General features: G+C 35.2%; 2 protein-coding genes across 2 annotated transcripts; both read left to right on the top strand.

Annotated features, from left to right (window-relative positions):
* The first annotated feature begins 261 nt into the window (after positions 1 to 261).
* Positions 262 to 3,818, top strand: LOC108555672 (odorant receptor Or2-like). The gene is made up of 6 exons (XM_017911450.1): positions 262 to 456; positions 1,152 to 1,404; positions 1,877 to 1,980; positions 2,162 to 2,476; positions 2,705 to 2,980; positions 3,750 to 3,818. The coding sequence occupies exons 1-6, from the start codon at positions 262 to 264 to the stop codon at positions 3,816 to 3,818; spliced, it is 1,212 nt and encodes a 403-aa protein (XP_017766939.1).
* Positions 3,819 to 7,752: 3,934 nt separating this feature from the next.
* Positions 7,753 to 11,923, top strand: LOC108555661 (odorant receptor Or2-like). The gene is made up of 6 exons (XM_017911439.1): positions 7,753 to 7,947; positions 8,127 to 8,379; positions 9,007 to 9,110; positions 9,271 to 9,585; positions 10,727 to 11,002; positions 11,855 to 11,923. The coding sequence occupies exons 1-6, from the start codon at positions 7,753 to 7,755 to the stop codon at positions 11,921 to 11,923; spliced, it is 1,212 nt and encodes a 403-aa protein (XP_017766928.1).
* Positions 11,924 to 12,702: the final 779 nt, after the last annotated feature.

The raw sequence follows: 12,702 nt of genomic DNA, 5'->3' as shown, positions 1-12,702 counted from the left end.
TATAGTACTCGTTTTTGACGATACAATAATCGATACGCGACAAATTACTGGATGTACACCTGCAGTCGTGTGACGTGCGAATCGTGACAGTTCGTTTGATGGGAAGACATAGAAATTGACCGTCATGAAATGATCATCAACTGAGTGTCTCATATTGATCAAAGCAATGTCACGTCAAGCTTCGTTCGTTTGGAACATTTTTCCTACAATTCTGTCGGTTGACGAGTGACTTAAAAATTGGGATCTCGATAAAGAATCGCCATGCATACGCTGCAATACACTGATATGTCGATTAAGACGTCGCAGTTTTTGCTGAGACTCACGGGAATGTGGATGAAGGAAAGCAACACAAAAGAAAGTCGAAGAACATTCGCCATGACCTACACTATTGCGTTGCACATTTATGCCCTGTATATTAATTTAACTGATATATACTACACTTGGGGTGACATGAACGTGAGTACGATAATCATATTTGCAGGAAAGTGTTTTTCAATCTTAATGAAACTTTCATGATCGCGTAGACCATAGCCCATTATGTGCAGAAATTCTATTGAATGAATTATATATTGTAAATGTGGATATAGCAAAATATTTTGTTTGAAGAAACAATTAATTTTCAAAACTCTGTTATATTCTTATTGTTAGAAAGATTGGGAAACCTAATTTTCATATGATATAAATTAAAATTTATTTATATTTAGAATGGTATAAGGTCTGTATAATGGTAAAATTAATATTAGATAGGTTAATTGAAAATTAATTCACGCATATTTCGATAATACAGCCTCGTAGCATCCAAAATTTAGAACCGTATCAAGAAACGTGATTAAGAACCATATAAAAGGATGTAAATTTGAAAAATATAGAAGGTAAATTATAAAAATGTTTGATTACAAGTGGATTCCATTTTCTGTAATCTTTCACTCTATTATCAGTAAATCTTAAACGCTATATTCATCTGTGAATTCTCTATCCTGTAGAACATTGTGACACTGGCTGTCAATTAATAATTAAGCTATAAGACGTTCCGAAATTTTTATTTGAAGTACAAAATATGAATTTCATGTTACATATGTTTTCAAATAGATTTGTCATCGACTATATGTCTTACAGACACTGAAATAAATTTTGGGATTCAATTGTTCCAGCATTGCTGCTACGAGATGTCAAATATACTGTGCATTAGCCTGTCACTATTTAAGACTATCGCGATCAGAATGCGTTGTACGGTTCTAAACGATATAATAATACTCGCACGACAGAACTTTTGGCACTTTGAGTACGACCACGAGGACCAAATACTATTGAGGAAGTGTTGTGAATTTTGCAAATTGTGGACTATAAGTATATGTTGTTTCGCGCAAGCCGCTGTGACATTTTACGTAGTTGTACCGATCTATGGTAAGATAATTCTTGGTAAAATAAATAGAAACATGATCATATATAAAATCAATACACGATGTTTTTAGGATAGGAATAAAGTGTATTTTGGAAAATAGTGTATGTTTGAAATGAAAGTATTTCTGAAATAAAAGTTGAAGCATATTTTTCGGTAATAATAATTAATAATAAATATGTTTCTTGATTTCATGCGAAAATTGGCATATTCCCATTAAAAAACATTTATAACACAACCCTAATTATTCTGCAATATATTCATTTTTGAGGCAATACCAACGCAGTATGTAGTCCACAAGGAAGAGTAATTCCTGTTCGAATTTAATTCCAATTAAATTTAAAACTGTCAATTTTGTAACTACGGACTAATGACTTGAAATAGGCAATTAAGGACTAATTAAAGAATTAATTAATAGAGAATACCAACAGTATATAGAAATTAGTTGACCACCAAAAATCATCCACAATGTTTTAGCAAACATCGGAAGGAACAAGTCAGACCGGGTACATCCTATCAAAATGTGGTTCGACCTGCCCCTAAGCGAGACACCATATTTCGAAATAGTATTTGCCACTCAGGTATCCTGAATCTACATTAGCATCAGTGAAACATATCTATTTCCAAATATATTTCATAACGACCAGTGACCGGCTAATCAAACTACTAAGTTACACCTGATAAGAAGATAATATAATGAAACAATACTATAATTTCATATTTACTGCGCTATAGGATACCAATGGTGTGTCAATCCCACAGGTAATTGCTTTGCAACAAATTGGCGCCACCTATGTCTGCCATTACAATTTCTCATGCGTCCTAAACATGCACGCGATCTACCAATTTCGCATGCTGCAACGCAAGCTGTCGAGCCTGTGGAAGGACTTCGACAAAGAAACGAATTCTATCGATTACACCAATAATTGCTATACAGCCTTGAAGGAGTGCATCAGGCGGCATCAACTGCTGATCAAATTCTGTGAAAAGCTCAAGTACGTTTACATGCTACCGATCCTCAGTGACGTTGTCGTCTTCAGTATACTAATGTGCCTCAACACGTACGAGATTCTTTTGGTACGTGTGAACAAAGTATCCGTTGTTCCTAGAAGCTATCGTGCCGTAGGACTATAGTCAATCGAGAAAGTATAAGTTTCACGCAAATTATTTCTTGAAATTACCTTCGCGAAGATATTCCAAATAATATTCCTCAAAATTTCACAAACACACGTTTGCGAAATTTCTGTATTCCGGGATATTATATCGTTTAAGCGCAACTACGTTAACCACGTGTTATGTACACAGGCAGACGTGTCTATTTTGACGCGCTTCATTTCCGTTTGCCATATAGCCGGAAATTTTTCCTACATAATTTTCTTCACACATGTTTGCCACGGTTTGATAGAAGAAAGCTCAAATATCGGCATGGCAACGTATTCCGGCTGGTGGTCTGTCTTGCCAATGACAGAACCTGGCAGAAAGCTACGAAAGGATATAAGGATTATGATAATGAAGTCGTTGCGACCGTGTTACTTGTCCGCTGGCGGATTCTTTCCTGTGTCTTTGCAGACATCTAGTACTGTATGTATCTCGTTTTGTGCTTAGTCCTTCACATTTTTTATATTATTTTTCTTTTGCATTTTTGGTAAATAATTTTGGTCCTCGCTTTTTCAAATTTTTCCTGAAACTTCCCTTACCAATTCGGTCGCCGAAGGTATTTCGAACGTTTTTCCTATCGGTCTGGTTTTCGTCTTGTCCACTCACTTTCACTAGCTTCCTCTATTATGGCCCTCCTTCTTCAGTAGATTAGTATCGTTTAGTGTCCTTAGACGATACTAATTATTACGATAATAAGTTCATTTCTTGGTAATTAATTAAAGTTTGCGATTTGCCATTTATACAAATGGCAAATGGTGCACCAGAGTTGATTTTAATTATTGACTTGCAAGTTTTTGTAACTAGTGATGGTTACTAGATATTAATGAAAATTTCGAGATACTCATGGACAGTATTGAAAATTGTTCTTGTCCTTAAATACTTTAATCTTTTAGTAACTTTTTATGCGAATATACCTGCTTTTTAATTTTGTTTTATGTCAATAGTAACTATGGCATATAATATTAATTGTACAATGTAGAATAAATCTGATATTAATGCTATACTAATTAATTGTGTTAGTATTAATATTATAGACATATACGTTATATAAGTTACATGTATTTTATCAATGCGTATATTACATGTGTATATTTAAATGCACATTTCAAATGCGATAATTATAACTCGTTATAGTATTAGATAAAACTGTCATGCAGAAATTTATGATGATACCAGAAACTGCTTGTTACAGCTTATGAGTTCGACACTATCATACTTTACACTCATGAGGGAGTTCTCAATCAAGATGGCAAACGAGTAATTACCCTAGGATGCATTCATTTATGTGGTAGTGTAAATTAGTGTAGTATCGGTAATGCAATTTTTATTATCAGTGTTTTAATGCTCAGAAATGAATATAACTACTCCAGGAAACATAACCACCAGTCGAATCTCCAATTGAAGCTTTAATACTATACACAAAAGTCGATTGACAAAATAGGGGAATTACGATTATTACTACAAAGTATCCGTTGTTCCTATAAGCTATCGTGCCGTAGGACTATAGTCAATCGAGAAAGTATAAGTTTCACGCAAATTATTTCTTGAAATTACCTTCGCGAAGATATTCCAAATAATATTCCTCAAAATTTCACAAACACACGTTTGCGAAATTTCTGTATTCCGGGATATTATATCGTTTAAGCGCAACTACGTTAACCACGTGTTATGTACACAGGCAGACGTGTCTATTTTGACGCGCTTCATTTCCGTTTGCCATATAGCCGGAAATTTTTCCTACATAATTTTCTTCACACATGTTTGCCACGGTTTGATAGAAGAAAGCTCAAATATCGGCATGGCAACGTATTCCGGCTGGTGGTCTGTCTTGCCAATGACAGAACCTGGCAGAAAGCTACGAAAGGATATAAGGATTATGATAATGAAGTCGTTGCGACCGTGTTACTTGTCCGCTGGCGGATTCTTTCCTGTGTCTTTGCAGACATCTAGTACTGTATGTATCTCGTTTTGTGCTTAGTCCTTCACATTTTTTATATTATTTTTCTTTTGCATTTTTGGTAAATAATTTTGGTCCTCGCTTTTTCAAATTTTTCCTGAAACTTCCCTTACCAATTCGGTCGCCGAAGGTATTTCGAACGTTTTTCCTATCGGTCTGGTTTTCGTCTTGTCCACTCACTTTCACTAGCTTCCTCTATTATGGCCCTCCTTCTTCAGTAGATTAGTATCGTTTAGTGTCCTTAGACGATACTAATTATTACGATAATAAGTTCATTTCTTGGTAATTAATTAAAGTTTGCGATTTGCCATTTATACAAATGGCAAATGGTGCACCAGAGTTGATTTTAATTATTGACTTGCAAGTTTTTGTAACTAGTGATGGTTACTAGATATTAATGAAAATTTCGAGATACTCATGGACAGTATTGAAAATTGTTCTTGTCCTTAAATACTTTAATCTTTTAGTAACTTTTTATGCGAATATACCTGCTTTTTAATTTTGTTTTATGTCAATAGTAACTATGGCATATAATATTAATTGTACAATGTAGAATAAATCTGATATTAATGCTATACTAATTAATTGTGTTAGTATTAATATTATAGACATATACGTTATATAAGTTACATGTATTTTATCAATGCGTATATTACATGTGTATATTTAAATGCACATTTCAAATGCGATAATTATAACTCGTTATAGTATTAGATAAAACTGTCATGCAGAAATTTATGATGATACCAGAAACTGCTTGTTACAGCTTATGAGTTCGACACTATCATACTTTACACTCATGAGGGAGTTCTCAATCAAGATGGCAAACGAGTAATTACCCTAGGATGCATTCATTTATGTGGTAGTGTAAATTAGTGTAGTATCGGTAATGCAATTTTTATTATCAGTGTTTTAATGCTCAGAAATGAATATAACTACTCCAGGAAACATAACCACCAGTCGAATCTCCAATTGAAGCTTTAATACTATACACAAAAGTCGATTGACAAAATAGGGGAATTACGATTATTACCCTGTAGCGACCATCATTCTCGCCCTCGCCACTAGATGGATTCCGCCTTCAAGGACTTTCCCGCAAGTCCTCGGGAAACTCCCAGTTTCCTATATATATAACTTCCCGTCTTTCCAATAGTATCCCCAGTGTTTAAGGCAGGGCCTGCTAAGCAAGCCTTACTGATGAGTCCGCTAGCAGGCCCGGGACGAAACGCATCCCTTCCTTTTCCAACCATCCCTTCTAGCTACCTACCACCGAGGATACCTGCCACAACCGACGTCTAGTGATGGTGGGAGCCGAGCCTTACAACCCTGTTTCAAGTTTATTTTATTAATTAATAAACATCGCTTGATAAACCTTCTATTTCTTCTAAAAAGCAAATTTTTTAGTTATTCTTAAGTTAAAATGCTTCTCGAAATGTTAATCTTTGTTTTAATACACATTGATGTAAATAATACATTAAATAAAATAAATATTACTTAATATTTACGTCAATACTAATAATAACGTATAATAAACCATTCAGTGAATCATGTAAAGTTATTAATGCGTGCTTCACATTTATTATGGATTGTCATGTACTTACTCTTTCCGTTTATAATTGCGACTCGATCGTACCAATCCTTCCTTTCTGTCAGTTATTTCATAACGCATAATTAATTCTGCCCACACAATTCTTGCATTTGGTCACTCGCTCGAGTCGAACCCAAGACGTTGTTCAGTGTCGCCCTTTTTCGAGGAACGTACTCAGTTAGCTTTCATATATACAATCACGAGCCTTGAGACTAAAAATATTCTACAATTGTAATACATGTACTGTAATGTACATTTACAACGATCACTGAGCAAATCCTTATCCATTTTCAGTCCTCAATGAACAGAGGAGTAATCCTCATCCTTCGTTAACACGTTGAGTGCGGCGCCGATTTTGCTATACTTTCCGCTCAGGCGGCAGCTAGCAAGCACTTGATGCCGAGCTCTCAAGTATACTGAAGGGTATGAGCAGAAGATTACTTTGTTTCACTTTGTCGTTTGGGCTGTGAGAATGGTACAGCCAATGCACAAATATACAAATTATAATCAGAAGACAATGGGGTGGAGAATGCCAGAAAGGCAAAAAGGCGATCACCAAGAAACAATCAGTCGAAAAAAGCGACGGAAGTGTAAAGATTTACTTTAGCAGAGGGAATTAAATTTTTACAATATATTAATTGTCATTGATAATTTAACCCTTGACAATGCCAGTCTTACGCACCGATGATGATCAAACGAAAAATTCGCTGTCAGTCCCTAGAATCCACACCGTCCAAACGAAAAGTCTTCTGTCACGGAAAGTGAACGGAAAGTTCACTGTCAGTCCCTAGGGACTGACGTAGCACTCAACGTGTTAAATTATAGTGTAGGAATGCATCCGTCGATGCGGAAAAGGAAAGCCTAGATATTATTTCCACTTCTGGAGACATCGTGGGCCCCGAGTCAATGAGCGCCTGGATTATGTCTTTTCGCCCAGCCTTCCATTACTCGCAGACGCGCAGACCATCTCGAACGTTTAGGCTGGACCTTGGAAAAGCCAGTTCCTTCGCGATTAGAGTGCGGGACAGAGCTTTTCGAAGAGCTTTCCGTGTCCTCTGCACCAGCCCCCTTCGAGTAATGAAGCTTGTATTAACACGAAATAGTGTCTTCGTTCTTCAATACCCACGGTATCTCTTCAATAGCACTTTTAAATACACCAATTTATGTCATTGATTCATATCACACGTATATACACATTATCCAACTGATCTTGAAATATATTACGTAGGCTATCTCATGACTTCTCACTACGTGCAAAGAATCAAACGTATTTCCCCGATCACATCATATTTCTTTCCCGAGAGATCATGCGCTATAGTACATGCTTTTGACGGTATAATAATCGATACGCAACAAATTACTGGTCGTACATCTGCAGTCGTAGAGCGTGAAAATTGTGACTCTCTTTTTGCATACATAATTCAACGATAATCTTCCATCTGTCCATAACCCTATTCCCATTGCATCGTACGAGAAATAGATTGTTGGAGGGAGTAACATAGAAATAATCGTCATCAAACGATCATCAAATGAATGTCTCAAATTGATCAAAGCAATGTCACATCAAGCTTCGATAGACTGGGACATTTTGCCTTCAAGTCTGACGGTTGTCGAGTAATTTAAAATATGAGATCTCGATAAAGAATCGCCATGCATTCGATGCAATATACCGATATATCGATTAAGACTTCACAGTTTCTGCTGAGACTCACGGGAACGTGGATGAACGAGAGCAACACCAAGGAAAGTCGAAGAAGGTTTGCCATGTCGTACACCATTCTATTGCATGTTTATGCTATGTATATCAATTTAACTGACGTGTACTACACTTGGGGAGACTTGAACGTGAGTACAACGACCGTATTTTGAGAAAAGTGTTTAGTAACTTAAATCATACGAAGTTCTGAAATTTTTATTTAAGGTACCGAAGATGAGAATCAAATTGCATATGTTTTCAATTATTTTTGAAACTGACTATATGTTGTATAGATATTGAAATAAATTTTGGAATTCAATTTTTTCAGCATTGGTGCTACGCTATGACTAATGTACTATGCATTAGCCTGGCATTATTTAAGACAATTGCGATCAGAATTCGTTGTACAGTTTTAAACGATATAATAATACTTGCGCGACAGAATTTCTGGCATTTCAAGTATAACCACGAGGAACGAATGCTGTTGAAAAAGTGTCGAGAATTTTGCAACTTGTGGACAATAAGTATATGCTGTATAGCGCAAGCCACTTGGGCTTTTTATATTATTGTACCGATCTATGGTGAGTAAGTCAATCCTTGATAAAGTTATGAAAAAAAGATGATCATTTGGAAAGACTATATACGATACTTTTGGAATTGGTATATGATATATTTTCGAAACTATTATATTTCTGAAATGAACGTATTTGTAAAATAAAAGTAAAAGTATATTTCTTGGTAATACTAATTAATAATAAATGAGTGAAATAATAATGGTAACAATGGTAATAACGGTAATAATAATTAGTATAATAAAATAGAAGAATAATAATATTAATTATAACCATTATTTAATAATTACAAAATTACCATTAGGTAATAATATATTCCTTAACTTCATAAAAAGTTGGTACGATCCCATCAGCAACTATTTATAATGTGATCCTAATAACTCTACGAGATATCGATTTTTCAGGTAATCCAATAGCAGGGTATACTCTATAAAGGGCAGTAATTCCTATTTGCCCTTAATTAGAAATTAAATTAAAAATATTAATTTTGTCACTATGAACCAATTATCTGAAATAGACAATTGAAATCTTGTCCAAAAACTAATTAATAAAAAGTAATTAATAGAAAGAAATATATATAAAAATTCGTAGTCCATGAAAATTAAAATGCTACACAAATCGTCCACAATGTTCCAGAAAACATCGGAAGGAATAAGTCAGACAGGACACATCCGGTGAAAATGTGGATCGATCTGCCTCTAAGCGAAACTCCGTATTACGAACTAATATTTGCACTTCAGGTATCCTAAATCTTCATTTACATCCGTGAAATCTGTTCACTTGCAAATATATTTCATAGCGACCAGTGATAGGCTAATTAAATACCTAATATTCACCTGAGAAGACGATAATATACCGACATACTGCTATGATTTCATATTTACTGTACCAATCCTACAGTCACTAACTCTGCAACAAATTGGCGCCACCTATGTCTGCCACGACAATTTCTTATGCGTCATGAATATGCACGTTATCTACCAATTCCGCGTGCTGCAACGCAAGCTGTCAAACCTGTGGAAGGATTTCGGCGAACAAACGAATTCTATCGACTTCACCGAAAATTGCTATATAGCCTTGAAGGAGTGCATCAAGCAGCATCAACTGCTGATCGAATTCTGTGAAAAGCTCAAGTTCGTTTACATGCTGCCGATCCTCAGTGACGTTGTCGCCTTCAGCATACTAATGTGCCTCCACACATACGAGATACTTTTGGTACGTGCGAACAAAGTATTCATTTTTCTCATTAGTTAAAGTACCGTGGAGCCATATTTGTGTGCCGCTCACTGCACAATTCGATTAACTCCACTTTTTGAAAAATCTTAAATTTAAGTGTCAACGCACTTGGTATAGTCATAACTTTTTATATTTATAATAACTTTTCCTGATAATTAAGATTAACACCATTAAACGACAAAAATTTGTTGGCCACTGAATAATAAATAATTTATTTCAGAGGTCATTTTTATTAACTCCGTACTCTAATGTAAATCGTTGCAATAATGCAACTCAAATGCACTAGATAGCCAGGAATGATAACGGTGAATTTTTTAGTGCCGTCTTATCAGAATTTAAGCAAAATTTAGTAAAATTAAAATTTATTACTTTTTTCACTCGCCAAATCGATTAACTCTTCCAGTAACATAAAAATGGTAACATTACTAACGATTACCTTTTGGCTATTTCTTCTTATCAATTTTATATACCGTTAGATGAAAGTTGCATTTGTATTTATGCATTCTACGATATTTATTTCGATTTAAATTATAAAATGAATTTTAAAAAACATTGTACATTATTTCATTGCTTTTCTCCACTTTTTGTTTTATGGAGTAAATCAATGTGTGCAGTGAATGGCTCATTTATCTGAAAAAAGTATAAATTTCAAGTAAATTAGTCATTCAAATTACTTTCTCGAAAATATTCCAAATAATATTCCTCAAGACTTTCACAAACACATTGTCAACATTTTATATCAGAATATTATATTGTTTAACCCGTTGACTGCCACGCTGAAATCACTTGTTTCGCTTTTTGGGAGTATTTTTATTATCGAAAGCGTATAATGGCAAAATGATAATAAATTGGTGATATAAGACAACATTCGTACCCAATGAAGCGTTTATGTTATTGGTAGTCACGGGTGACCACCGGTGGCGCCTTGGTAACGGTTGACAGTCGACAAACTGTCAATTTTCATTCAATTTTTACAATTGTGATTAGTTCAAGTGCTCTGGTCACCAATGACCACTATGGCGTCACAGGAGAGACCGTGGCCGGTCATATATGACCAACGTGGCAGTCAGTTAGCACAAGTGTTAAGCACAACTGTCTTAATCATGTGTTATGTACACAGGCAGACGTGTCTATTTTGACGCGCTTCATTTCCATCTTCCACATAGCCGGTAACTTCACCTATATAATTTTCTTCACGTACGTTTGTCACGGTTTGATGGAAGAAAGTACAAATATCGGCATGGCAACGTATTCCGTCTGGTGGGAAGTGTTGCCAATGACAGAATCTGGCAGGAAGCTACGAAAGGATATGAGGATTATGATAATGAAGTCGTTGCAACCATGTTACTTGTCTGCTGGAGGATTCTTTCCTGTGACTTTGCAGACATCTACTGCTGTATGTTACCCTTCTTCTGCCTAATCCTCGCACTAACTAACTCTTAACTGACTCTTAACCGACTACTGACTAACTAACAACCACTAACTAACTCACTGACAAACCCTTAACTGACTCTTAACCGACTACTGACTAACTAACAACCACTAACTAACTCACTGACTAACTCTTAACTAACTTTTAATTAACCCGACTACTAACTAATTGACCGATTTGACAGCTGACTGACAACTAAATCCTCTGTCTTCCAGGACGGGCCTTTTTAAATCCCGTCTAGAAGGCAAGCGCCTCCCCGAAGGAGGAGATACTGCCTCCACCAAAGTCAAGGGTGGAGAAGACTCCTCCCTCTGAGTTAGCTCCTCCGAAGGGTTATGCCGGGGAAAGCCGGGGTTACGCGAGGCAACGTATCGTACTTAGCCTAGGCCCGACCTCCTACGGCCCATTTTACGGCCAAATCCTAAGTGTCGAGGCCTAATAGCCTAAATAGTCTTTTCAACGATGCCTCGTGTCCGGTGACTCTAGGAAACATAGAAATTCGACTAGAATATACAGTAAACACATAAAGAAACAAACATCAGGACACGTACTGCTCGGTATTTAAGATTTGATTATTAAAAGACCGTAAGGGGTCTTTCTGTACTTTATGTCTATTTCCTAAAACTATCATACAATAATGTTATGTTTTAATTATTTACATCGTATCATTATGGTATTGTTATTATATTAATACATATATTATACATGAATATTTAAATACACGTTTAAAGTGTATTAATTATAATTCACAGTAATATTCAAAATTCTACAAATTTTATAAGACATTTATAACGATACCGATACTTCATGTTACAGCTTATAAGTTCTACACTATCGTACTTCACGCTTATGAGGGAATCCTCAATGAGAAATTCGAAAGAATAATTAACCAAGCATGCAACCATCGCAAAATATTATGTGAATACTTTAAATAAAATGAATGTTTCCTGCAAACTACATCGCAATTATAAATTATTTGTAATAAATCGTTCAATGTTTGTACTCCTTGCACTTATCATTGCAACCCGATTATACTAATACTTTCTTTCTCGCGGTTATTTCATAACAGGGTCAAATAACAGCAATCGGCGCATTGCATCTATTATAAAATAAATTTCAGAAGAATAATAATAAGTTCCATTATCTAAAAATGCAAGATATATGACTTAAAAATTATATTGAATGTCTTTAAATATTATTTTTACGCGATAAAATGAATAAAAATCACATAAATATTATCGTAACAATTTAATACTTTCATCGTGACTTTAATTAGTACCTGTTCAGAAAATGAAAATCGCCACCAGACGTTCCATCCCCCAGTAGATGCTTGAACTATTAGACCCACCAAAGGATTTCATTAATGATTCCATCAGCCAAAGAACTTTCAATTCTACAAATCACAAATTTACTAGGTGTGAGTTGGAGATCAGTCAAGATTCCTGTAGCAATCATCCGTCAAGAATAATATAAAATAACAATCAATCACAATATCTAAAGACAACAATTATATAATATCATATACATTGTGTTCGACTGACAGTGAAACTTAAATTTCAATACGCAAATAAAAGCAGTTGTAATGTATAGTAAATACCTTGATTGAGATTATCATAAGAACTGTAGCGACCGTCATTCTCACTCTCGCCGCTAGACGGATTCCG

This window comes from Eufriesea mexicana, unplaced genomic scaffold, assembly GCF_001483705.2.
Source record: "Eufriesea mexicana isolate 0111107269 unplaced genomic scaffold, ASM148370v2 scaffold221, whole genome shotgun sequence".
In the NCBI taxonomy this organism is placed as follows: Eukaryota; Metazoa; Arthropoda; class Insecta; order Hymenoptera; family Apidae; genus Eufriesea; species Eufriesea mexicana.
The sequence above is the reverse complement of the archived record's forward strand: the minus strand, read 5'-3'. Positions and strand labels throughout refer to the sequence as shown.

Excerpts from the sequence above, each read along its gene's own strand:
- LOC108555672 (XM_017911450.1), top strand. The coding sequence starts at position 262 with ATGCATACGCTGCAATACACTGATATGTCGATTAAGACGTCGCAGTTT. Across the intron at positions 1,981-2,161 it reads AAATAGTATTTGCCACTCAG|GTAATTGCTTTGCAACAAAT; the intron begins GTATCCTGAATC and ends TCAATCCCACAG. Across the intron at positions 2,981-3,749 it reads CTTTGCAGACATCTAGTACT|CTTATGAGTTCGACACTATC; the intron begins GTATGTATCTCG and ends TGCTTGTTACAG.
- LOC108555661 (XM_017911439.1), top strand. The coding sequence starts at position 7,753 with ATGCATTCGATGCAATATACCGATATATCGATTAAGACTTCACAGTTT. Across the intron at positions 7,948-8,126 it reads ACACTTGGGGAGACTTGAAC|CATTGGTGCTACGCTATGAC; the intron begins GTGAGTACAACG and ends CAATTTTTTCAG. Across the intron at positions 9,111-9,270 it reads AACTAATATTTGCACTTCAG|TCACTAACTCTGCAACAAAT; the intron begins GTATCCTAAATC and ends CCAATCCTACAG.